Source organism: Erinaceus europaeus, unplaced genomic scaffold (genome assembly GCF_950295315.1).
Source record: "Erinaceus europaeus unplaced genomic scaffold, mEriEur2.1 scaffold_267, whole genome shotgun sequence".
NCBI lineage: Eukaryota > Metazoa > Chordata > Mammalia > Eulipotyphla > Erinaceidae > Erinaceus > Erinaceus europaeus.
In genome coordinates, this window is record NW_026648204.1 from 51,555 (window position 1) to 76,951 (window position 25,397).

General features: G+C 53.5%; 2 protein-coding genes across 5 annotated transcripts; one reads left to right on the plus strand and one right to left on the minus strand.

The window, feature by feature from the left end:
• Window positions 1-330: 330 nt before the first annotated feature.
• LOC103127353 (uncharacterized protein CXorf49 homolog) lies at window positions 331-5,424 on the plus strand. Its single transcript, XM_007538254.2, has 5 exons — window positions 331-1,861; window positions 2,345-2,498; window positions 3,024-3,103; window positions 3,354-3,399; window positions 4,182-5,424. Exons 1-5 carry the CDS (start codon window positions 440-442, stop codon window positions 4,220-4,222), a joined length of 1,743 nt encoding a protein of 580 aa, XP_007538316.2. The 5' UTR covers window positions 331-439; the 3' UTR covers window positions 4,223-5,424.
• A 10,347-nt stretch (window positions 5,425-15,771) lies between these two features.
• On the minus strand, window positions 15,772-18,738 carry LOC132536671 (uncharacterized protein CXorf49 homolog). 4 transcript variants are annotated; one of them, XM_060184831.1, is made up of 6 exons: window positions 18,349-18,738; window positions 17,712-17,865; window positions 17,107-17,186; window positions 16,811-16,856; window positions 15,987-16,028; window positions 15,772-15,887 (listed from the first exon to the last, which is right to left on the minus strand). In XM_060184831.1, exons 1-5 carry the CDS (start codon window positions 18,718-18,720, stop codon window positions 15,988-15,990), a joined length of 693 nt encoding a protein of 230 aa, XP_060040814.1. In that variant the 5' UTR covers window positions 18,721-18,738; the 3' UTR covers window positions 15,772-15,887; window position 15,987. The 4 variants fall into 4 exon arrangements, with proteins under 4 accessions (XP_060040814.1, XP_060040813.1, XP_060040816.1 ...); XM_060184830.1 differs by having other exon boundaries at window positions 15,772-15,891; XM_060184833.1 differs by lacking the exon at window positions 16,811-16,856.
• Between the last annotated feature and the right edge of the window lie 6,659 nt (window positions 18,739-25,397).

The window sequence follows — 25,397 nt, forward strand, 5'->3', positions numbered from 1 at the left end:
AGCCCATTGGTCGAGGACTCAAGAGGCAGGCCCAGGCCAGGGCCGCTCATTGGTGGGACCTCGGGCCTCGGGCCAATGAGGGGCCGGCGCGGAGGGAGAAGGCGCACAGCGTCCCGCGGAGTGAGGCTCGAGGACCGGCTTGTTGTGCCTGAGGCGCCATTTCCGCGGCGTTCGCGTTCGCGTCTGGGTTCGGCTTCGGCTTCGGCTTCGGCTTCGGCTTCGGCTTCGGCTTCGGTTTCGGCTTCTGCCTCTGCCTCTGCCTCGGCCTCGGCCTCGGCCCCGGCCCCGGCCCCGGCCCCGGCCCCGGCCCCGGCCCCGGCCCCGGCCCCGGCTCCGGCTCCGGCTCCGGCTCGAAGTGCGCAAGTGGCGGCCGCGACCCCTCACAGGCCTGATCCCACCCTACAGCCAGATCGGCAAACCGGGCTCGCAGGCAGACGGCATGAGCTCCACAGACGACAACGAGGTGACTGTCTGGGGGTCCGGCTTCAGCCCCGAGGGCGGGCAGCGGGCCGCCTTCCGCAGCAGTGCGGGCCCCGCAGGCGAGCCGAGCCTGCAGTCAGGGCCGCCTCGTGGCGCCCAGGGCGAAGCCCACTTCGAGGAGCGCAACGGTTCCGACTCGGAGCGGGAAGGCATGGAGGAGACCGAGCCGGTGCTCTGGGGCCGAGAGGGCCGACCCGGCTCCCCCGCCGACGACCTGAGCGACGAGATGGACTTCGAGTCCCTGCTGGCTGAGGAGGCGGCGGCGATCTTCAGTCGGCAGCTGCGCGACCAGGACCTGGAGACGCGAGGCGCCCGTGGAAACCACTCCCCCGACAGCTGCTCGGGGGAGCTGGCCGCCCTGTGGGGAGCGCTGGAGCTCGGGTCTGGCGGCGGTAGTGGCGGCTACAGCCACAGGAGCGTTCACGATCCCCTGTCGGGGCCCCCTGCCCCACCCCGCTTCGCGGGGCACGAGGGCAGCAGCCGTGCCTGGGGCAGCCCCCACAGGAGCTCCCGGCCCAGGTGGCGCATCCCCGCCCACCGCCAGCGGGCCACCGCCGCCAAGGCCACCGCCACCAAGGCCACCGCCGCCAAGGCCACTGCCACCGCCGCCGCCAAGGCCACCGCCACCACCACCGCCGAGGGCCTGGCCTCTGACCCTGAATCTTCCGACGACATCAGCGAGATTCAGATGATGCGTGTGAGCATCTACTCCAGGGAAGTGGGCCAGGCCAGGCCCAGCAGCTCAGAGGGGCAGCCCAGCCTCCCCCCCAGGGAAGACTTCCGGCCTGTGCCCCGCTCCCTGATGTCCCCCGCGCCCCGTGGAGGGCTCACCACGCTGCTGGAGAGGCAGGCTGGTGGCAGCGGCGGCAAAGGAGGCGGCGGCAGAGGAGGAGGAAGAGGAGGCAGCGGTGGCGGCAGCGGTGGCGGCAGCGGAGGAGGAGGTGGAGGAGTTGGAGGAGGCAGCGGTGGCGAGGCGGAAGCCTCCAGCTCCAAGAGAAAGCCCATCGTCATGTGGGGCAGGGCTCGCGGCAGGCCCAGCTACCCCGTGGCTTCCACTGTGACCGGCCTGCCGCAGCCCTCTCCTAGGAGGAAAGTGGCCCAGGAGAAGAAGGCCCTCGGGGTTCCCTCCAAGATGGCCTTGGGAAGGATCTTCCCCTCCTGGGGCCAGCGAGTCTCTGCGGCACCTCCGGAACCCGCCACCTTCCCGCCCATCTCTGGTGTCCCGCTGCTGGGGAGGTCCAAGAGGTTTACCCTGGTGCCTTCAGGATCCAAGCAGTCCAAGCACCACACTGCTGGTGCTGGGAAGAAGTCCACCACCAGGAGGTCCAGGGAGCCTGAGCCGGGCCCAGGAGATAACAGAGACCCCAGTCTCAAGGGCCAAGTGAGTAGGACCCTCGCCCCACCCCAGCACACACACTCTCTCTGTGCCCACTGCCTCCGCTGGGCAGCCCCTCTCTGTAGTCACTAGCATGCCAGGCGGTATGCACTCCGGGAGGGAGGGGCAAGCATTGGGACAGCTGGGGGGTCGGGGGCAGGACTGTGCCACTGGGCAGCTTTCTCCAGCCTTGCCAGCTTGCAGTCTCAGCCCCCAGAAACGGACTGGAAGGGACAGTTGCTGATTAGAATCAGGGGAGCCCATAATACTTGGGACCCCAAGACTGCAGTGTTGATGCTCCTGGCCTTCTGACTCCTATTTCCTAGCCACCACCCCACACACACACACACAGACACTCCCTTAAACTTGCCTTGTAGGCTCCCTGGGTGTGTGTGTGTGTGTTGCCTCAGGCCAGCCCCCACAACACATGTGTGCATATGCACAACCACACACATCCAGGTCTGCTTGGTGAGACACTTTTGGTTTCAGTTCCTAATGTACAGGGCAGGCCCCTTGTGTCACTCCTTGCACCGGGGGGAGTTCAACAGCGGCAGCTTCAACTCCAGAATCCCCCAAGCCCCAGGAATCTCTCAGCCTTTGACCCCACCAAGCCAGGAAGACTTCATGCCCAGAGAGTCCTCTGGTGAGTTCTGAATAGCAGGGACATGGAATGTGGAGGGGGCAGTGCCAGGGGCTTGGCCTGGCTCCCTTAGCTCCCTGCCCGCCCAGGCAGCCTCTCCCACGGGGACTGGCATGAAGTCGCCTCACCCCTGCCGTGGGTTGTGTGATAGCGGTGATTGGTAGCGCTCCCCAGACCCCTACAGCCAGGTAGACTTGGAGGGACGACACCAGAGTCTTTCCTTCCTCTTAAGTCCCCCTTGACCACGCTGCTTGTCTCAGAATCTGCCTGTGGCTGCATCTGTGTGGGCGTGCAACCCGCAGCCATAGGCCTTGGGGACCTTGTTGAAGGGTGGTGGGGGCGGGGGGTGATGAGGGGCAGCGTTGTGGGGCAGGAGCAGCAGCTGAAGCAGGTCCAGAGGAGGATGGAGCTGCATGGTCAAGCTGGGGCAGGTTGTTGACCATCGGGGGAGATGCTCCCTCATGCTAGACTCTCTTCCGTCTCAATCTGAGCCTTGGAAGCAGGAGAGAGTGTGTGTATCTCTTCCAGGTGACCAGGAGCCACTTGACCATCCCACAGGACCGGAGAGGCAGCACCAGCAGTCACCTGGAGCCCAGGGCTGTCCTCAGGTAAGGCTTCCTCTGCCTCCCGGAAATGCAGGCCCAGACTGGAGGGCGGGATCCAGTCCAGGTTAGACTGACCTGTGTCTGCTCGCCACACGCCACACGCCATACCCCACAGCAAGCAAAGCTCAGTCCACCGAGGAGTGCGTGCCAGTCTAGCCACTGGGCTTTGGGATGTATGCCCAGGGGTGAAGGGGTGAGAGAGGAGACCAGAGCATACTAATCGCTTCTCTTTCTCCGCCGTCTGCTGGCATAGTGTGTCATGCTCCAGAAAGAAATAGACAACCTTAAGGAGCAGCTCGGTATGTGGAGTCTCTGGCTGGGCCAGGGCCAGAGCCAGGGCCAGGGCCAGGGGATGACTGCAGTGTCTTGGGGCAGGGCCAGGGGTGGAGGTTAGTGTGGCAGGGTGGGACAGACTGGGCTGGGCTTCTGGTGCATGGGGTGGGGGTCGGAGGGGTCAGCCTTCCCCATGGAGGTGACCTCAGGAGGCCTGGACTTGGAGCCCTGCCTACACAGACAGCTACTTCAAGGCACCTGGACAGGAACGGATTTCCTGACCTGCACAAACCCCAGGCCAACAAGAATGAGTCCTACAGATCTCTTGCTCCTAGGCTGTTGACGGTTCCCTCGACTATTCACCTGTCCTCCTTAAAACTGTGCCCTTGTCTTTCTCCCCCTCCTTCCCTCCCTCCTTCCATCTCCCCCTCCCCCTTCCTCTTCTTCTTTCTCTCTGTCTCTCCTTGCCACTCCCACCACCCCACCCCCACCCTGTACTCTGTCTTTTAGTGTGTGTGCATATGGGTGCGGGGGCCTTGTGTGTGGCACTATTTCTAAATGGCTCTAATGTGCCCAGGGCTCAAGAACTACAAAGCATTTGGGGCCCACAGAGAAGTCATTTGCACATCGAATGGAGGCGATGGGTGGGGGATTCCAGGGCCTTTTTGGGTGGGTGGGAGGGAGGCTTCAGGTTGCAGGGACTGGTTGCTCCCCATGGAAACAGGGGGATAGGCTTCTCTGTCCCTGTGTCAGGCCTATCTCTCTCTCTTTCTCTCTCTCTGTGTGTGTGTGTGTGTGTGTGTTTCAGCCATCATGGAGTCCCTGACTGGCAAATTTCAGGACATCTGAGGTGAGTATGATGCCCCTCCCCACAGCCCTGGCAGTCAGGAGGGTTGAGGCCTGGGCCTGGCCTGAGGCTCTCCCTGACTCTGCGCTCTCTATTAGACAGGTCTGAGCCAGCTGCTTCCCACAAGAAAAGCAGCTGGTACCCTGGGATCTCAGCAGCTGAGGCCAAGCTGGTTTACACTTCTCCCACCTCAGTCCACTCCTCCTGCCTTCTGTTGACCGCCCTCCCCCCCCCCCGACCCAGTTCACAGCAGTTTCAAGTTAAAGTACTTCTCAGATTCCGTGGTCTGCCTTCTTTCTAGAACATGTCAGAACCTTCCCCAGCACAGGTGTTCTGTGGTTGGCTCACTCCTGATGGGGATTCTGGGTCAGCCTCTTGAGCAGGAACCCTGCTATAAAGGCTCTACCAAGCCAGAGCCTGAGTTCTGTGTGGGCACTCCCACTCCTAGCCACAGAAGCATTGCCTCCTTTCTCCCTCCCCAGCCCCCTTGTGCTCTCTGCCTCACCTCCTCCTGTTTGGGAAGGATCATGCTCCCCCCAGACGTTCCCATGCTCCCTCTCTCGTTCCAGAGGCACTCCCAGTGTCCCAGCCCTCTTTTCTCTCTCCTCTTCTCTCCCCTTCTCTTCTCTTTTCATTATTTCCTCTTTCTTCTCCTGTCTTTTTTTTTTCTTCTCTCCCAGCTCTGTTAGCTTCCCTCACAACAGTCACTGCCCTGCCTCTGCAGCCTCACCCTGCTTGGTCTCCCCAAGACTGTCTGTAACTAGACTTTCCCCTACCTGTACTTCAGGCATTAGGAGCGCCATCCTAAGCCCATCTCCCCGCCCTACACCCCAAGACCCACCCTCATCCCAGGCGTGCTCCTCGCCTGGAATCCTTATCTCCCTCTGGGATGCACTGCGGACAGCTCACCCAGAATCTGGCCCACCCTACCCTACCCTACCCCACCCCCAGGTTAGAAATCCTGCCAGTTTCCGTGCAGGGGTGGAGTCCAAAGTCATAGCTCCTTGTGTTGGGGAGCAAATTGTTTTTGTGCCCTGCCTTGTCTTCCCAGACCACCCCGTGGGTCACCTGTGATATATAGTCTGGCCACGATTTAAAAAGATAATCAACTTAAGAGTCGTTTAAGAAAGCATTGTTCAAGCATGCATGTCGCACTACTGCCTGTTCTGGTGAGGTGTTTACCAATAAACAAATCTGTTCTGTTAAGAAAGTGGAGATGTGGTGTGAACTCTGTTTGGATCATCCTCACTGACACTTAGGGTCCTTTCTTTTGTGCAGCCAGGGGCTGTGCTGTGCTGTGTTGTGCTGTGCAGGCCCGAGGCTCACAGGGAAGGGTTTGCATTAGACTGAGGTTGCACAGGCTCTCTCTGCCAGTCTCCAAACCCCTTCCTGACACACTGGGTACTTGAGACCCAGCAAGGGGTTGGGTGGTGGCCAAGAGATCATCGCTCCACGTCGGTGCGTGTACACATGGGTCTGGGTGCCTCGGTGATGGAAAAATGTGGCCTGGTTTCTCCTGAGAAAGACATGATTCTGTGATACGAGAGTATAGATTGGGACAAGAAGAAAATAAGGGGTCTAATAAACAAGAGAAGTATAGAATCCAGTTTGTAACCGTTTCAAATTATTTCCCTTTTTTAAATTTTCATTTATAAAAAGGAAACACTGACAAAAACCATAGTATAAGAGGGGTACAACTCCACACAATTCCCACCACCAGAACTTTGTATCCCATCCCATCCCCTCCCCTCCCCTCCCCTGATAGCTTTCCTATCCTTTTTAAAATTTTTTTTCAAGTTGAGATCTCATGTTCTTTTTTTTTTAAAGTATTTTATTTATTTTATTTTTGAGAGAGATGCAGAGAGAGAAAGACAGAGAAATAGCAGAGCACTGCACAGCTCTGGCTTATGGTGGTGCGGGGGATTGAACCTGGGACTTCGGAGCCTCAGGCATGAGAGGCTCTTTGCACAACCATTATGTTATCTACCTCTGCCCTTCTTAAAATTTTTATTTATAAAAAGGAAACACAAAAACCATAGTATAAGAGGGGTAAAACTCCACACAATTCCCACCACCAGAACTCCATATCCCATCCCCTCCCCTCCCCTGATAGCTTTTCTGTTCTTTATCCCTCTGGGAGTATGGACCTAGGGTCATTGTGGGATGTAGAAGGTGGAAGGTCTGGCTTCTGTAATTGCTTCCCCGCTGAACATGAGCGTTGGCAGGTCGATCCATACTCCCAGCTTGTCTCTCATTCCCTAGTGGGGCGGGTTTCTGGGGAACCGGAGCTCCAGGACACATTGGTGGGGTTGTCTGTCCAAGTCTGGTTGGCATCATGTTAGCATCTAGAACAGGTGGCTGAAAAAAAAAAAAAGAGTTACCTTGGGAATCGGGTGGTAGCACAGCGGGTTAAGCTCACATGGCGTGAAGCGCAAGGACCGGTAAGGAGCCTGGTTCAAGCCCCTGGCTCCCCACCTGCAGGAGAGTCACTTCGTCACTTCACAAGTGGGAAAGCAGGTCTGAGGGTGTCTGTCTTTCTCTCCTCCTCTCTGTCTTCCCCTCCTCTCTCCATTTCTCTGTCCTATCCAACAACAACCACATCAATAACTACAACAATAAAACAACAAGGGCAACAAAAGGAAATGAAGGAAAACAAGTGTGTGTGTGTGTGTGTGTGTGTGTGTGTGTGTGTGTGTGTGTGTGTGTGTAAACATATAGAACCAAAAAAATTAACTACTCATGAACCTAAAGGCTGGAAAAGTTATATGAAGATTTGGGGTGGGGGGGGGGTCTCTGTTTTATAGATAGGTAGTAGTCCTGTTTTAGTTGTATTCCAAAGAGCCCATGACTATACTAGTTCTATTTTCCCTGAGCCTGACATCTGATATGCAGGTGGATCCTAGTTATTGTCTGGGGAGATGATGTCATGGCTGGAAAAAGGACCAGAAAGCTGGATCAGGGAAGAGAGTAAGTGGCTCCCAAATATGGAAAGGTGTATAATTTCAAGTCATTTCTAAGGTTTATTTCTTTGCTTTTGAGAGAGAGGGAGAGGGAGAGAGGAGAGCGATCACCAGAGCATCACTCTGACACAGGTGATGCCGGGGATCATACTTGGGACCTCAAGCTCTCGAGTCCAACACACTGTCCACACTGCCACCTCCTGGATCTCAGGTTTGTCAGGTTCTTCAAACTCTGGAGGTCACCCTACAGGTCACCAAGTGCCATGTAGGGTGTCAGGCCTCTTCCCAAAGCTCAGTCCGGAAAGTCCAAGAGCTCTGAAACCTACTGTAAGTCTGATGGAAGGAGAACACGAGTGAGGACTATCCCAACACGAGCTGACTGAACGTGGGCAGGATGGGAAGTCACTAGTAACCACACCTGGAAAGTTGGGTGGGCCAGGCTCACCCTTTGCTACACTCCCAGCCTGTCTCTTCAGGCTCCATCATGTGCCCTTAGGCCATCAGTCATGCGGTGGATGGTCACCCACTCCAGGGCTGGACAAGAATCGTGGGGTGGGCGTTGGGCAGTAGTGCACCGGGTTAAGTGCACTTAGTGTGAAGTGCAAAGATTCCAGTTGTCACCCCTGGCTCCCCACCTGCAGGGGGTCGCTTCACAGGTGGTGAAGCAGTTCTGCAGATGTCTTTCTCTCCCCTTCTCTGTCTTCCCCTTCTCTCTCAATTTCTCTCTGTCCTATCTAACAACAACAACAATAACAGCAAGGGGGTGGGGTGGATGCAGGTTGGATGGCCAGCATGAACAATGGATTCCTGCTGCTGTCACCAAGCCCTTGTGATGAAGGTAGGAAGGAAGGGAGGGAGGGAGGGAGGGAGGGAGGAAGGGAGGGAGGGAGGTAGGAAGGAAAAATCATGGAGTTTAACTCCTTCCATGGAAAACCTCTCTCTGAGAAGGCTGGTTTAATCACTTAGGCTGAGGATAGTGCCCAGTGGTTATTACTTGGAGGGATAGCACAGCACACTGCTATCTGAGTGCCTAAGATCGGTGAACTGTTACAAGTTATTTTTAGAGATTTTTCTCCATTCCACCCACTGAGAGCCACAGACAAATCCTGACTGGGAAGATGTACAGCCCCTGCTATGCCCCGGGAGGTCAAAGTCTTTGTCCCCAGGGTGGGATGGGAGGAGAGCAATGAAGGGCACATAGGAGGGAGTGTCTCCTGCCAGCCTGCCTCCTCTCTGAGCGGGCCTTCTCTCCATTCCATATTCAGACCATCTGTTCTAGTGTTGTTGCATACATCATCACAGACTGTGACTTGGTGCAGAGTCTTGCACATTCAGGAGCAAGTAAGAGGCAGATATTGAGGCTTAGATTCCAGAAATATTCTGTTCCCCTGTCGAAAGGAGGTCAGGGCCTGTAGTTCAGTCAGTCTGCTCCCTTAGCCCTCCCCCTCAGGCCTCCTCTCTACTCACAGAAGCAGTGCCTGCTGGTCTGGAGAGACACTAAGCCCCATCCTCTGCTGCTGCCTGCCCTGCTTGGGCACATATGTAGGTCATCCACATTATCTTACCACCACTACTGCCACAGTCAGCCAATCAAGCTCTGTAACAACAGCACTAGCTTTATTCCATAATACATTTTCTATCACCCCCAGAGAAGCACGGTCCTTGAAAACGGCCAGTTTTTCAAGACCACTGGATGTGAGACTGAAAACTATAAAACATAGAAGAAAACATTGACTGAACACTGCATGGTGGTCAACAGAACCTTTCACATAGTTTTTTGTGTTTGTCTGTCTCTTTGTGTATATGCATACACACACTCACACACACACAGTCTTTCTAGGTGTTTGGGGGGAGTAAAGTCAATTGGGCCTAATTTCCTTATGTTGGTCCTTGTGCTTCATGCCACATGCGTTTAACCCGCTGAGCTACTGTCCAACTCCCTAATTTCTACTGAGATAGAAAAATACGGCTTGTTGATAAAGGGACTAAATACTGTGGTGAAGCCATAAGGGAAAATGAACAAGAACAAGAACTGAATTTTTTAAAAACAGTTTTCATTTTAATTAGAGGAAGAGAAAGGAGAGGAGGGGAGGGGAGGTGTGGGGAGGGGAGGAGAGGGGAGGGCAGGAGAGGAGGAACTGCAGAGTTCTGGCTTATGGTAGTGCTGGGCACTGAACTTGAGGCCTCACAACCTCAAGCATGAAAGTCTTTTGCATAACCATTATGCTATCTCCCCCACCCTGGAATATACTTTTGGAAGGTTTTGTTTGATACCTTTATTTATTTTTTATTTTTTATAAGTCACTTTATTGAAAGGTATGAGGTTTATAGTAAAGTTCTTGACACGTGGGTACAATTTCTTTTTTTTTCTTTTTTAGGATTCTATTGTATATGTGTATCATATTTATTTTTTATTTTTCTAGTGACTTAACATCAATTTAAAAAATTATGAGATAAGTTATTCGGTTGTGGCATCTCTGGATGAGCACACATATTATAATGCTTAAGGACCCCGGTTTGAACTCTGGTCCCCACCTGCAAGGGAAAAGCTCTTAGAGTAGTGAAGCAGTGCTGCAGGTGTCTCTCTGTTTCTCTCCCCCTCTATATACCCCCTAATTTCTTCATTTCCAATAAAGAAATGAAGATATATATATATATATATATATATTAATTTATAAAAAGGAAACACTGACAAAAACCATAGGATAATAGGGGTACAACTCCACACAATTCCCACCACCAGAACTCTGTATCCCACCCCTCCCCTGATAGCTTTCCTATTTTTTTATCCCTCTGGGAGTATGACCCAGGGTCATTATGGGATGCAGAAGGTGGAAGGTCTGGCTTCTGTAATTGCTTCCACACTGAACATGGACATTGGCAGGTCAAACCATACTCCCAGCCTGTCTCTCTCTTTCCCTAGTGGGATGGGGCTCTGGGAAAACAGGGCTCCAGGACTCATTGGTGGGGTTGTCTGCCCAGGGAAGTCCAGTTGGCATCATATTAGCATCTGGAACATGGTGGCTGAAAAGAAAGTTAATATATAAAGCTAAACAAGTTGTTGACTAATCATGAACCTAAAGGCTGGAGAGGTGCAGATGAAGAGTTGGGGGGGTCTCCATTTTGTAGATAGCTAGTAGGCATATTTTAGTTATATTCAAAAGGGCCTGTAGCTATACTGTTTTTTTTCCCTGAGCATGAAATATGATATGCAGGTGGATCTTAATTATCATCTGGGGAGGTGATGTCATGGCTAAAAAAAAGGACCAGAAAGCTGGATCTGGGAAAAGAGTAGCTCCCTAATACGGGGAAAGGGCATAAATATTGTTGACTGTAAACTCCATCGATTTGATCTGATCTGGGGCCCATATTCAGCTTAGGAGCCTATGTGACCTCTGCATCCAAGTAGATCTGAGCTCACATTGTGTGGTCATGAGTAGGAATGTTCCAAGCTGCCCCAGTTTCAGGACCCATCTTCCTCAGGTGGAAGATAGAGTATGTTGTCCAGCCTCCTTTCAGAGGATAGAACTTTCTGTACTGTTGTTGATCCAAGTTGAGGACAAGGTCCTATGGAGGCCCACAGAGAGGTCTACTGTGTTGTTTCTGATAGAAGTGACCAGTAACAATGGAGAGAGGGATTTATTCAAGGTCTAGGCCCATCGTGTCTGTTTGGGAATCTCAGTACTCCCCGACTAGGGCCACAATTGATGGGGTGGCCTGATAGTGACTAAAGAGTCATCATTAAAGTATGCCAGTCTCTTGCCCTTATTCAGCTTTTGCAGCCCTTGCTTTAATAAGTTTAGCTTTGGAGTGACTGAGGGAAGTGTATAGGAAATAGGTGAGGAGGGTAACTAAGACTAAGTAGAAAGTATTTCATTAGGAACTTTATGGTGTCTTTTTAGTTCTTTCTACTTGCTTGCTAGAAATAGTGACTCACTGCAGACTATTGTGTACTTTTGCTATCAGGTATATATTTTGCCCTAGTTATGAACCCATGTGAACATATACCCTATCTCAGGGGACATGGTCTATATCTATGTTTTGGGACTTTGTTAGGAAGTGAACCACTTGGAATGGAATTAGAGAATCCTATGAGAAAGGAAAGGTCTCACCTGAGTAATGAGACTAAAGGGTTGACAATCCATGCCTGATGTCTCTGGACACAATCCGAAGTGAAGCATGCCAGGGTGGCACACCTTGTGTTGATTAGTTTGGGATCAGCAGATGCAATATCATTTGCTATGAATTGAGAGAAGCATGCAGGAAAGTGAACCCCACTCTAGAGATTCCAGGACTATCAGTCAGACCATCCCATACTCCTCTTTATCTTTATGACTTAGCTCACTTAACATAATTCTTTCCAGCTCCATCCAAGATGGACCAGAGAATGTGGGTTCATTGTTCTTAATAGCTGCATAGTATTCCATTGTGTATATATACCACAACTTTCTCACCTATTCACCTGTTGTTGGGCACCTAGGTTGCTTCCAGGTTTTAGCTATTACAAATTGTGCTGATACGAACATGAGTGTACACATATCTTTTTGTTTGGGTGTTATGGGGTCTTTGGGGTATATCCCTAACAGAGGAATAACTGATTCATGTGGAAGGTCCATGTGTAGCCTTGTGAGAGTTCTCCAGACAGCTTTCCACAGAGGTTGGACCAATTTACATTCCTACGAGCAGTGCATAAGGGTTCCTTTCTCCCCACATCCCTCCAGCATTTGTTGCTGCTGTCCTTTCTGATGTATGCCATTCTCAAAGGGGTCAAGTGGTATCTCAGTGTTGTCTTTATTTGCATTTCTCTGACAATCAGTGACCTGGAACAATTTTTCGTGTGTTTGTTAGGCTTTTAGATCTCTTCAGTAGTGAATATTCTGTTCACAGCCACTGCCTATTTTTGGATGGGGTCATTTGCTTGTCTGTTGCTAAGTTTGCTGAGCACTTTGTATATTATGGTTATTACTCTGATGTATGGCATGTGAAGATCTTCTCCCATTCCTTCATTCTTTATTTTTATCTCAAGGGCTTGGTGACAGCAGCAGGAATCCATTGTTCATGCTGGCCATCCAACCTGCATCCACCCCACCCCCTTGCTGTTATTGTTGTTGTTGTTAGATAGGACAGAGAGAAATTGAGAGAGAAGGGGAAGACAGAGAAGGGGAGAGAAAGACATCTGCAGAACTGCTTCACCACCTGTGAAGCGACCCCCTGCAGGTGGGGAGCCAGGGGTGACAACTGGAATCTTTGCACTTCACACTAAGTGCACTTAACCCGGTGCACTACTGCCCAACGCCCACCCCACGATTCTTGTCCAGCCCTGGAGTGGGTGACCATCCACCGCATGACTGATGGCCTAAGGGCACATGATGGAGCCTGAAGAGACAGGCTGGGAGTGTAGCAAAGGGTGAGCCTGGCCCACCCAACTTTCCAGGTGTGGTTACTAGTGACTTCCCATCCTGCCCACGTTCAGTCAGCTCGTGTTGGGATAGTCCTCACTCGTGTTCTCCTTCCATCAGACTTACAGTAGGTTTCAGAGCTCTTGGACTTTCCGGACTGAGCTTTGGGAAGAGGCCTGACACCCTACATGGCACTTGGTGACCTGTAGGGTGACCTCCAGAGTTTGAAGAACCTGACAAACCTGAGATCCAGGAGGTGGCAGTGTGGACAGTGTGTTGGACTCGAGAGCTTGAGGTCCCAAGTATGATCCCCGGCATCACCTGTGTCAGAGTGATGCTCTGGTGATCGCTCTCCTCTCTCCCTCTCCCTCTCTCTCAAAAGCAAAGAAATAAACCTTAGAAATGACTTGAAATTATACACCTTTCCATATTTGGGAGCCACTTACTCTCTTCCCTGATCCAGCTTTCTGGTCCTTTTTCCAGCCATGACATCATCTCCCCAGACAATAACTAGGATCCACCTGCATATCAGATGTCAGGCTCAGGGAAAATAGAACTAGTATAGTCATGGGCTCTTTGGAATACAACTAAAACAGGACTACTACCTATCTATAAAACAGAGACCCCCCCCCCACCCCAAATCTTCATATAACTTTTCCAGCCTTTAGGTTCATGAGTAGTTAATTTTTTTGGTTCTATATGTTTACACACACACACACACACACACACACACACACACACACACACACACACTTGTTTTCCTTCATTTCCTTTTGTTGCCCTTGTTGTTTTATTGTTGTAGTTATTGATGTGGTTGTTGTTGGATAGGACAGAGAAATGGAGAGAGGAGGGGAAGACAGAGAGGAGGAGAGAAAGACAGACACCCTCAGACCTGCTTTCCCACTTGTGAAGTGACGAAGTGACTCTCCTGCAGGTGGGGAGCCAGGGGCTTGAACCAGGCTCCTTACCGGTCCTTGCGCTTCACGCCATGTGAGCTTAACCCGCTGTGCTACCACCCGATTCCCAAGGTAACTCTTTTTTTTTTTTTCAGCCACCTGTTCTAGATGCTAACATGATGCCAACCAGACTTGGACAGACAACCCCACCAATGTGTCCTGGAGCTCCGGTTCCCCAGAAACCCGCCCCACTAGGGAATGAGAGACAAGCTGGGAGTATGGATCGACCTGCCAACGCTCATGTTCAGCGGGGAAGCAATTACAGAAGCCAGACCTTCCACCTTCTACATCCCACAATGACCCTAGGTCCATACTCCCAGAGGGATAAAGAACAGAAAAGCTATCAGGGGAGGGGAGGGGATGGGATATGGAGTTCTGGTGGTGGGAATTGTGTGGAGTTTTACCCCTCTTATACTATGGTTTTTGTGTTTCCTTTTTATAAATAAAAATTTTAAGAAGGGCAGAGGTAGATAACATAATGGTTGTGCAAAGAGCCTCTCATGCCTGAGGCTCCGAAGTCCCAGGTTCAATCCCCCGCACCACCATAAGCCAGAGCTGTGCAGTGCTCTGCTATTTCTCTGTCTTTCTCTCTCTGCATCTCTCTCAAAAATAAAATAAATAAAATACTTTAAAAAAAAAAGAACATGAGATCTCAACTTGAAAAAAAATTTTAAAAAGGATAGGAAAGCTATCAGGGGAGGGGAGGGGAGGGGATGGGATGGGATACAAAGTTCTGGTGGTGGGAATTGTGTGGAGTTGTACCCCTCTTATACTATGGTTTTTGTCAGTGTTTCCTTTTTATAAATGAAAATTTAAAAAAGGGAAATAATTTGAAACGGTTACAAACTGGATTCTATACTTCTCTTGTTTATTAGACCCCTTATTTTCTTCTTGTCCCAATCTATACTCTCGTATCACAGAATCATGTCTTTCTCAGGAGAAACCAGGCCACATTTTTCCATCACCGAGGCACCCAGACCCATGTGTACACGCACCGACGTGGAGCGATGATCTCTTGGCCACCACCCAACCCCTTGCTGGGTCTCAAGTACCCAGTGTGTCAGGAAGGGGTTTGGAGACTGGCAGAGAGAGCCTGTGCAACCTCAGTCTAATGCAAACCCTTCCCTGTGAGCCTCGGGCCTGCACAGCACAACACAGCACAGCACAGCCCCTGGCTGCACAAAAGAAAGGACCCTAAGTGTCAGTGAGGATGATCCAAACAGAGTTCACACCACATCTCCACTTTCTTAACAGAACAGATTTGTTTATTGGTAAACACCTCACCAGAACAGGCAGTAGTGCGACATGCATGCTTGAACAATGCTTTCTTAAACGACTCTTAAGTTGATTATCTTTTTAAATCGTGGCCAGACTATATATCACAGGTGACCCACGGGGTGGTCTGGGAAGACAAGGCAGGGCACAAAAACAATTTGCTCCCCAACACAAGGAGCTATGACTTTGGACTCCACCCCTGCACGGAAACTGGCAGGATTTCTAACCTGGGGGTGGGGTAGGGTAGGGTAGGGTGGGCCAGATTCTGGGTGAGCTGTCCGCAGTGCATCCCAGAGGGAGATAAGGATTCCAGGCGAGGAGCACGCCTGGGATGAGGGTGGGTCTTGGGGTGTAGGGCGGGGAGATGGGCTTAGGATGGCGCTCCTAATGCCTGAAGTACAGGTAGGGGAAAGTCTAGTTACAGACAGTCTTGGGGAGACCAAGCAGGGTGAGGCTGCAGAGGCAGGGCAGTGACTGTTGTGAGGGAAGCTAACAGAGCTGGGAGAGAAGAAAAAAAAAAGACAGGAGAAGAAAGAGGAAATAATGAAAAGAGAAGAGAAGGGGAGAGAAGAGGAGAGAGAAAAGAGGGCTGGGACACTGGGAGTGCCTCTGGAACGAGAGAGGGAGCATGGGAACGTCTGGGGGGAGCATGATCCTTCCCAAACAGGAGGAGGTGAGGCAGAGAGCACAAGGGGGCTGGGGAGGGAGAAAGGAGGCAATGCTTCTGTGGCTAGGAGTGGGAGTGCCCACACAGAACTCAGGCTCTGGCTTGGTAGAGCCTTTATAGCAGGGTTCCTGCTCAAGAGGCTGACCCAGAATCCCCATCAGGAGTGAGCCAACCACAGAACACCTGTGCTGGGGAAGGTTCTGACATGTTCTAGAAAGAAGGCAGACCACGGAATCTGAGAAGTACTTTAACTTGAAACTGCTGTGAACTGGGTCGGGGGGGGGGGGAGGGCGGTCAACAGAAGGCAGGAGGAGTGGACTGAGGTGGGAGAAGTGTAAACCAGCTTGGCCTCAGCTGCTGAGATCCCAGGGTACCAGCTGCTTTTCTTGTGGGAAGCAGCTGGCTCAGACCTGTCTAATAGAGAGCGCAGAGTCAGGGAGAGCCTCAGGCCAGGCCCAGGCCTCAACCCTCCTGACTGCCAGGGCTGTGGGGAGGGGCATCATACTCACCTCAGATGTCCTGAAATTTGCCAGTCAGGGACTCCATGATGGCTGAAACACACACACACACACACACACAGAGAGAGAGAAAGAGAGAGAGATAGGCCTGACACAGGGACAGAGAAGCCTATCCCCCTGTTTCCATGGGGAGCAACCAGTCCCTGCAACCTGAAGCCTCCCTCCCACCCACCCAAAAAGGCCCTGGAATCCCCCACCCATCGCCTCCATTCGATGTGCAAATGACTTCTCTGTGGGCCCCAAATGCTTTGTAGTTCTTGAGCCCTGGGCACATTAGAGCCATTTAGAAATAGTGCCACACACAAGGCCCCCGCACCCATATGCACACACACTAAAAGACAGAGTACAGGGTGGGGGTGGGGTGGTGGGAGTGGCAAGGAGAGACAGAGAGAAAGAAGAAGAGGAAGGGGGAGGGGGAGATGGAAGGAGGGAGGGAAGGAGGGGGAGAAAGACAAGGGCACAGTTTTAAGGAGGACAGGTGAATAGTCGAGGGAACCGTCAACAGCCTAGGAGCAAGAGATCTGTAGGACTCATTCTTGTTGGCCTGGGGTTTGTGCAGGTCAGGAAATCCGTTCCTGTCCAGGTGCCTTGAAGTAGCTGTCTGTGTAGGCAGGGCTCCAAGTCCAGGCCTCCTGAGGTCACCTCCATGGGGAAGGCTGACCCCTCCGACCCCCACCCCATGCACCAGAAGCCCAGCCCAGTCTGTCCCACCCTGCCACACTAACCTCCACCCCTGGCCCTGCCCCAAGACACTGCAGTCATCCCCTGGCCCTGGCCCTGGCTCTGGCCCTGGCCCAGCCAGAGACTCCACATACCGAGCTGCTCCTTAAGGTTGTCTATTTCTTTCTGGAGCATGACACACTATGCCAGCAGACGGCGGAGAAAGAGAAGCGATTAGTATGCTCTGGTCTCCTCTCTCACCCCTTCACCCCTGGGCATACATCCCAAAGCCCAGTGGCTAGACTGGCACGCACTCCTCGGTGGACTGAGCTTTGCTTGCTGTGGGGTATGGCGTGTGGCGTGTGGCGAGCAGACACAGGTCAGTCTAACCTGGACTGGATCCCGCCCTCCAGTCTGGGCCTGCATTTCCGGGAGGCAGAGGAAGCCTTACCTGAGGACAGCCCTGGGCTCCAGGTGACTGCTGGTGCTGCCTCTCCGGTCCTGTGGGATGGTCAAGTGGCTCCTGGTCACCTGGAAGAGATACACACACTCTCTCCTGCTTCCAAGGCTCAGATTGAGACGGAAGAGAGTCTAGCATGAGGGAGCATCTCCCCCGATGGTCAACAACCTGCCCCAGCTTGACCATGCAGCTCCATCCTCCTCTGGACCTGCTTCAGCTGCTGCTCCTGCCCCACAACGCTGCCCCTCATCACCCCCCGCCCCCACCACCCTTCAACAAGGTCCCCAAGGCCTATGGCTGCGGGTTGCACGCCCACACAGATGCAGCCACAGGCAGATTCTGAGACAAGCAGCGTGGTCAAGGGGGACTTAAGAGGAAGGAAAGACTCTGGTGTCGTCCCTCCAAGTCTACCTGGCTGTAGGGGTCTGGGGAGCGCTACCAATCACCGCTATCACACAACCCACGGCAGGGGTGAGGCGACTTCATGCCAGTCCCCGTGGGAGAGGCTGCCTGGGCGGGCAGGGAGCTAAGGGAGCCAGGCCAAGCCCCTGGCACTGCCCCCTCCACATTCCATGTCCCTGCTGTTCAGAACTCACCAGAGGACTCTCTGGGCATGAAGTCTTCCTGGCTTGGTGGGGTCAAAGGCTGAGAGATTCCTGGGGCTTGGGGGATTCTGGAGTTGAAGCTGCCGCTGTTGAACTCCCCCCGGTGCAAGGAGTGACACAAGGGGCCTGCCCTGTACATTAGGAACTGAAACCAAAAGTGTCTCACCAAGCAGACCTGGATGTGTGTGGTTGTGCATATGCACACATGTGTTGTGGGGGCTGGCCTGAGGCAACACACACACACACACCCAGGGAGCCTACAAGGCAAGTTTAAGGGAGTGTCTGTGTGTGTGTGTGTGGGGTGGTGGCTAGGAAATAGGAGTCAGAAGGCCAGGAGCATCAACACTGCAGTCTTGGGGTCCCAAGTATTATGGGCTCCCCTGATTCTAATCAGCAACTGTCCCTTCCAGTCCGTTTCTGGGGGCTGAGACTGCAAGCTGGCAAGGCTGGAGAAAGCTGCCCAGTGGCACAGTCCTGCCCCCGACCCCCCAGCTGTCCCAATGCTTGCCCCTCCCTCCCGGAGTGCATACCGCCTGGCATGCTAGTGACTACAGAGAGGGGCTGCCCAGCGGAGGCAGTGGGCACAGAGAGAGTGTGTGTGCTGGGGTGGGGCGAGGGTCCTACTCACTTGGCCCTTGAGACTGGGGTCTCTGTTATCTCCTGGGCCCGGCTCAGGCTCCCTGGACCTCCTGGTGGTGGACTTCTTCCCAGCACCAGCAGTGTGGTGCTTGGACTGCTTGGATCCTGAAGGCACCAGGGTAAACCTCTTGGACCTCCCCAGCAGCGGGACACCAGAGATGGGCGGGAAGGTGGCGGGTTCCGGAGGTGCCGCAGAGACTCGCTGGCCCCAGGAGGGGAAGATCCTTCCCAAGGCCATCTTGGAGGGAACCCCGAGGGCCTTCTTCTCCTGGGCCACTTTCCTCCTAGGAGAGGGCTGCGGCAGGCCGGTCACAGTGGAAGCCACGGGGTAGCTGGGCCTGCCGCGAGCCCTGCCCCACATGACGATGGGCTTTCTCTTGGAGCTGGAGGCTTCCGCCTCGCCACCGCTGCCTCCTCCAACTCCTCCACCTCCTCCTCCGCTGCCGCCACCGCTGCCGCCACCGCTGCCTCCTCTTCCTCCTCCTCTGCCGCCGCCTCCTTTGCCGCCGCTGCCACCAGCCTGCCTCTCCAGCAGCGTGGTGAGCCCTCCACGGGGCGCGGGGGACATCAGGGAGCGGGGCACAGGCCGGAAGTCTTCCCTGGGGGGGAGGCTGGGCTGCCCCTCTGAGCTGCTGGGCCTGGCCTGGCCCACTTCCCTGGAGTAGATGCTCACACGCATCATCTGAATCTCGCTGATGTCGTCGGAAGATTCAGGGTCAGAGGCCAGGCCCTCGGCGGTGGTGGTGGCGGTGGCCTTGGCGGCGGCGGTGGCAGTGGCCTTGGCGGCGGTGGCCTTGGTGGCGGTGGCCTTGGCGGCGGTGGCCCGCTGGCGGTGGGCGGGGATGCGCCACCTGGGCCGGGAGCTCCTGTGGGGGCTGCCCCAGGCACGGCTGCTGCCCTCGTGCCCCGCGAAGCGGGGTGGGGCAGGGGGCCCCGACAGGGGATCGTGAACGCTCCTGTGGCTGTAGCCGCCACTACCGCCGCCAGACCCGAGCTCCAGCGCTCCCCACAGGGCGGCCAGCTCCCCCGAGCAGCTGTCGGGGGAGTGGTTTCCACGGGCGCCTCGCGTCTCCAGGTCCTGGTCGCGCAGCTGCCGACTGAAGATCGCCGCCGCCTCCTCAGCCAGCAGGGACTCGAAGTCCATCTCGTCGCTCAGGTCGTCGGCGGGGGAGCCGGGTCGGCCCTCTCGGCCCCAGAGCACCGGCTCGGTCTCCTCCATGCCTTCCCGCTCCGAGTCGGAACCGTTGCGCTCCTCGAAGTGGGCTTCGCCCTGGGCGCCACGAGGCGGCCCTGACTGCAGGCTCGGCTCGCCTGCGGGGCCCGCACTGCTGCGGAAGGCGGCCCGCTGCCCGCCCTCGGGGCTGAAGCCGGACCCCCAGACAGTCACCTCGTTGTCGTCTGTGGAGCTCATGCCGTCTGCCTGCGAGCCCGGTTTGCCGATCTGGCTGTAGGGTGGGATCAGGCCTGTGAGGGGTCGCGGCCGCCACTTGCGCACTTCGAGCCGGAGCCGGAGCCGGAGCCGGGGCCGGGGCCGGGGCCGGGGCCGGGGCCGGGGCCGGGGCCGGGGCCGGGGCCGAGGCCGAGGCCGAGGCAGAGGCAGAGGCAGAAGCCGAAACCGAAGCCGAAGCCGAAGCCGAAGCCGAAGCCGAAGCCGAAGCCGAACCCAGACGCGAACGCGAACGCCGCGGAAATGGCGCCTCAGGCACAACAAGCCGGTCCTCGAGCCTCACTCCGCGGGACGCTGTGCGCCTTCTCCCTCCGCGCCGGCCCCTCATTGGCCCGAGGCCCGAGGTCCCACCAATGAGCGGCCCTGGCCTGGGCCTGCCTCTTGAGTCCTCGACCAATGGGCTGGCGGCCCGCGGTTTGCCGCCAAGCACCAGGCGCGTGGACTGGCCTGGCGGTTGGAACCCGTCACCCAACTGACTGAAGGGGTGGGGCTGGGGAGGTCGATGGTGCAGTCGGGAGTCCCAGCTCTCCCTGCCCCACCCCACCCCACCCTCTGCCCCGCCAGCCTCTCGGGAAAGTGCCTTGGTGTAACTGGAGCAACAGCTCTGGCCCTCCAGTCCACTTTGCGGGAGCGCGGGAAGTCACTGAGGCTGCGCGCATGGACCAAGGGGTGGCGGGGGCGGGGTGCCTGGGCTGGCGCGGCCGCCTGGTGGAACCCGCGCGCGCGCTTTGCCCAGAAAGGCCTCCGCCACCTTTGCTCCGCGGCCCAACAGCCAAGCGGGACCAGGGCGCCCGCACGCACGCACACACACACACACACACACGCACGCACGCACGCACGCACGCAGGCACGCACGGAGGGCCTGGTGTTGGGATGCCCGCCAGGCACCCTGCCCAAGGAGTAGCCCAGAGCCTCCTTGGCCAGCACGGGCTGCGCCCGCCGCGAGCACCAGCACCTGGCAGAGCCTGGCGGGCCGAGGGCCGAGGACCGCTGCACACAGCAGATGCCGGCTGCGCACACCCGCTCCCTGCTTGCCCAGCTCAGAACACACAGCCGAGTGGAGGCTCCTGGCATGGTCCAGACCCCGCTCAGACCAAGGACACTGGAGGCTCGAGCGCCGGTCCACCTCACCGGCCTGTCCATGGACCTCGGTGCTCTGGCCTCCTGGCAGTCCCAGTCCCAGTCCCCGGAGGGAAGGCCTAATAGATAGAAGCCCTTGGGGTGGGGGCTCTGACTCCTTTAGCTCCCGGGGGGGGGGGGGGGGGCATGCTGCCGCTTGGCTCTGCCAGCCGCAGCCTTTGCTCTCTGTGCAGGAGACTCTGCTTCTTCCTTTTCTGCGCTGTCGAGCAAGCGTAGGCACCTTTCTCCCTCAGCCCAGGCCCAGAGCTCCGCACGCAGGCGCTTGTGTCCCAGGGCTGCGCGGCCCCAGCTTCACCTTGTATTTCCTCTGACTGGTTCCTGGCTTTAGGGTCCATCTGGAGGCTAGCGACGTCGGTCGCTGTTGGTCTGTGTCTTTCCAGCTTGTGTCACCCCACAGGATGCCTCGAGCTCTGACCACGCCGTGGCAAAGGGAGGTGGCCTCATCATGTCCAGCAGCTGCTCTTGGTGTCCTGCTGTGGATATGGACCAGCCTTCCTTAGCCACTCACCTGTCCTTGGGCATCTGGGTTGTTTCCAACGTTGGGAGATTACAAACCGTGTTGCTATGAGCATCACTGTGCACAGGTCTTTCCCGATCGGCGCTTTTTAAAGAGTTATTTTATTTCGTGAGAAAGAGACAGAGAGACTAGAGCACTGCTCAGCTCGGGCTTATGGTGGTGCTGCACATTGAACCTGGAACCTGGGAGCCTCACGTATGAAAGTGTCCTTTGCATAGACATTATGCTGTCTCCCCAGACCTCGGATTGGTGTTTTTGTTTTGTTTTGTTTTGTTTTTACCCCAATCTTTATTTATTAGGGGAGAGAGGCAGCCAGAAATCGAGAGGAAGGGGGTGATAGAGAGAGAGACAGAGAGACGTAGGAGGCCAGGCCAGGAGATAAATGGTGGAAAACCGCTTAAAACAACCTTCTGAGACAAACCTCATAGTAGAAACTATGAACTGGCGATGAGAGGACAAATCCTGCGTGCCATGTGCTGTCAATCAGCTTCAGAGGCCAGACGTCCATGGGATACATGCTGAGACACAAGCTCTCTGACTTTCTGACTTATATCACTTTACATAAATCCTTCTAGCTTCATCCAAGATGGGTCAGAGAAGGTGGGTTCATTGCTGGTAATAGCTGCGTAGTATTCCATTGTGTAAATGTAACACCGTTTTCTCAGACATTCATCTGTTTTTGGGCACCTGGTTTGCTTCCAGGTTTTAGCTATTATGAATTGTGCTGCGATGAACAGAGGTGTACAAGTATCTTTTTGGATGAGTGGTATGGAGTCATTAGGAAATATCCCTAGGAGAGAAATTACTGGGTCATGTGGGAGGTCTATTTCATCATTGTGGTTTTTAGGTGTAGTACATTTTGTTTTAGGGAGTTTAGCATTTATTAAGAGAAAACGGAGAGAGATGAGAGGAAAGTACATACCATAGAGGCATATAGAACTGCAGAGGGAAGGAGGCAGAGACAGAGGGAGGGAGAGTGGAAGAGAAGGAAACACAGAGAGAGAGAAGTGGCAAAGGGGGTCCAAGATTCTTTCTCTGTGTGCTTTTACAGTTGCTACTGGGGGACCACTGGACCCTGAGACAAGGTGCTTTAATCTTTTACTTCAGATACTGACACCTACATCCCTTTTCATTTTATGGCCTTACAAGCAGATAGGGAGGGGACTGCTTAGTGTAGTGGGCTTCTCTGGCTTCTTTTGGCCTTCTTTTCTATTTCTATCTTTTCCTATTTTTTTTTTTAAATCTTTCGGGGAGGACTTCTGGTTTACAGTTGATAGTAAAATACAATGTTTATAACAGTTCAGCCCCCACCAGGTCCTCCTCTGTCATCATGTTCTAGGACATGAGCCTTCCACCATGCACCTACCCGCCTGCCCCAGAGTCTTTTTCTTTGGTGCAATACACCAACTCCAGTCCAAGATCTACCTTGTATTTTTCCTTCTGTTCTTGATTTTCACCTTTTTCCTATGAAAGATATCATCTTGTATTCAGCCTTCCCTTTCTGATTTATCTCAATTACATTGAATTGTTCAAGCCCCATCCAAGATGAGGTGAAGAAGGTGAATTCATGGGATGTCCAGGAAGTGTGGCCAAAGCATAATTGAGACTGAATCGCCTCTCCTCCCAAAACAACAAATAAATACGACAGGAGATCCAGCTGAATTCAACATCTACAGCTGAAAGTTCTGCAGCCTCAGTGGGAGCTCGAGAGCAGCTGGAGCGAAAAGGGTTGTGGGTTGAAGTAGAGTAAAGTAAACCAGAGCTCTGGGCTTCAGGGGCGCTGAGCTGTGCCATTTGGCTATTTCACTTTAAGCACAGCAAGCAAGTAATGTTGTTCTTAGTGACACAAGAAAAGAGACAGGCCTTAAAACCTCAGTCTTTGACTCAAGGGGGGGGGGGTTAGCCTTCTGAATTTAAGGCAAGGACACAACATAAAACAGGGCATTTGGGACCACAAGACAGCCTGAAGCAACCCCCCCCCCCCATTCCATCCCACCAGAAGAAGATCATACAAACAAGGGAAACCTAGGATCACAATAGCACCACCTGCAGGTCATCAATAACCAGCACAAAAAATGTGCAAGCAGAAAAACAGAACTAAACAGCTGTATCAGCCAAAACAGAAATGAAACAGAGAAAATGCAAGGAATTACAGATTTAGAGAGACTCTCAGAGACAGACTACACAAAGCTCATCACAAGGACTCTCCAAGAATTTAAGCAAAAATTAAAAGAGCATGTTACTATGGAATTAAAACATACAAGAGAGGAACTCAGAATCTTCAAATCCTGAAAGAATAATTTCAGTCAGAACTCCAGGGAGTAAAAGACACTCTAACTGTAATCCGTGCCCAGTTAGAAGGCTCAGGAAGTAGATCCACACATTCAGAAGAAATAATCTCCAACCTAGAAGGTACGGCCAGCCCACCCATTCAATTTGAAGATAGGGAGAGGAATGGTTCAGAAACACTGAAGTAACTCTCTGTGAAATTGCAGACTGCATCAAAGATCGAATATAAGAGTGATCGGTATATCTGAAGAGGAGGACAAGGCCAAAGGCTTTCAGTGCAATTTTTTAAATCATTTTTTATTATTTATTTATAAAAAGGAAACACTGACAAAACCATAGGATAAGAGGGGTACAACTCCACACAATTCCCACCACCAGAACTCCGTATCCCATCCCCTCCCTTGATAGCTTTCCTATTCTTTAACCCTCTGGGAGTATGGACCCAAGGTCATTGTGGGATGCAGAAGGTGGAAGGTCCGACTTCTGTTAAGTGCTGCCCCGCTGAACACGGGCGTTGACAGGTCGATCTATCCCCCCAGCCTACCTCTCTCTTTCCCTAGTGGGGTGGGTTTCTGGGGGAAATTTTAACTGAGAACTTCCCTCACTTAGGAAACCCTCAGACCATTCTCAGTCAAGAGGCAGAATGATCACCCAGATTTACAAAAAGGCTAATGCCAAGGCACATTACTATAACACTATCAAAGTCATTGATAAGGAAAAAATTTCACTGGCTGCAAGGGAAAAGAAATAAGTTACATATAAAGGCAACACTATAAGACTTTCGTCGTATTTCTCATCACAAACTCTAGAGGCAAGGAGAGAGTGGAATGACATATTCAAAGTGCTAAAGGAGAGGGAATCCCAGGCACAAATCTTGTATCCTACAAAATGGTCTTCCAAATATGAGGGATAAATAAAGGTTTTCTCAAATATTCAGGAACTAAAGGAATTTGCCATAATCAACCCCACCTTTCAAGAACTACTGAAAGGAGGAAGCAAAGGAATACACGTTCCAAACACCAAGATGCAGGTGCTACCACGAGCCAACCTGACTCACCCAGACAGAGGACCTCACTAATGTACTCTGGAACCCCACCTCTCCAAAGCCCTGCCCCTCTAGGGAAAGAAAGGGACATGCTGGGAGTATGTATCAATCTGTCAATGCCCATGTCCATCGAAGAAGCAATCACAGAGACCAGACATTTTGCACCTCATAATGACCTGGGTTCATGCTCCCAGGGAGATAAAGAATAGGAGAGCTTCCAGTGGAGGGGATGGGATATGGAACTCTGGAGGCTGTAAATGTGTGGGATCTGACCTTTCTTACTGTATGGTTTTTGTCAATCTTTGCTATTTTTATTTTATAAGTAAATTTAAAAAGAAGAAGAAGAAGAAGAAGAAGAAAAAGAAGAAGAAGATGACGATGATGAAACAAGAAAAGGGAGTTGGGCAGTAGCGCACCAGATTAAGTGCAAGTGGAACAAAGTGCAAGGACCAGAGTAAGGATCCCGGTTCCAGTCCCCGGCTCCCCACCTGCAGGGGAGTTGCTTCACAGGCGGTGAAGCAGGTCTGCAGATATCTATCTTTCTCTTCCCCTCTCTGTTTTCCCCTTCTTTCTCCATTTCTCTTTGTCCTATCCAACAGT

Bases quoted from the DNA above. Each gene is read 5' to 3' on its own strand.
- LOC103127353 (XM_007538254.2), top strand. From the start codon at position 440: ATGAGCTCCACAGACGACAACGAGGTGACTGTCTGGGGGTCCGGCTTC. The intron at 1,862-2,344 runs GTGAGTAGGACC...TTTTGGTTTCAG, and splicing joins ACCCCAGTCTCAAGGGCCAA to TTCCTAATGTACAGGGCAGG. The intron at 3,104-3,353 runs GTAAGGCTTCCT...CTGCTGGCATAG, and splicing joins GAGCCCAGGGCTGTCCTCAG to TGTGTCATGCTCCAGAAAGA.
- LOC132536671 (XM_060184831.1), bottom strand. From the start codon at position 18,720: ATGTGGGGCAGGGCTCGCGGCAGGCCCAGCTACCCCGTGGCTTCCACT. The intron at 17,187-17,711 runs GTGAGTTCTGAA...TATCTCTTCCAG, and splicing joins CATGCCCAGAGAGTCCTCTG to GTGACCAGGAGCCACTTGAC. The intron at 16,029-16,810 runs GTATGTGGAGTC...TGTGTGTTTCAG, and splicing joins CAACCTTAAGGAGCAGCTCG to CCATCATGGAGTCCCTGACT.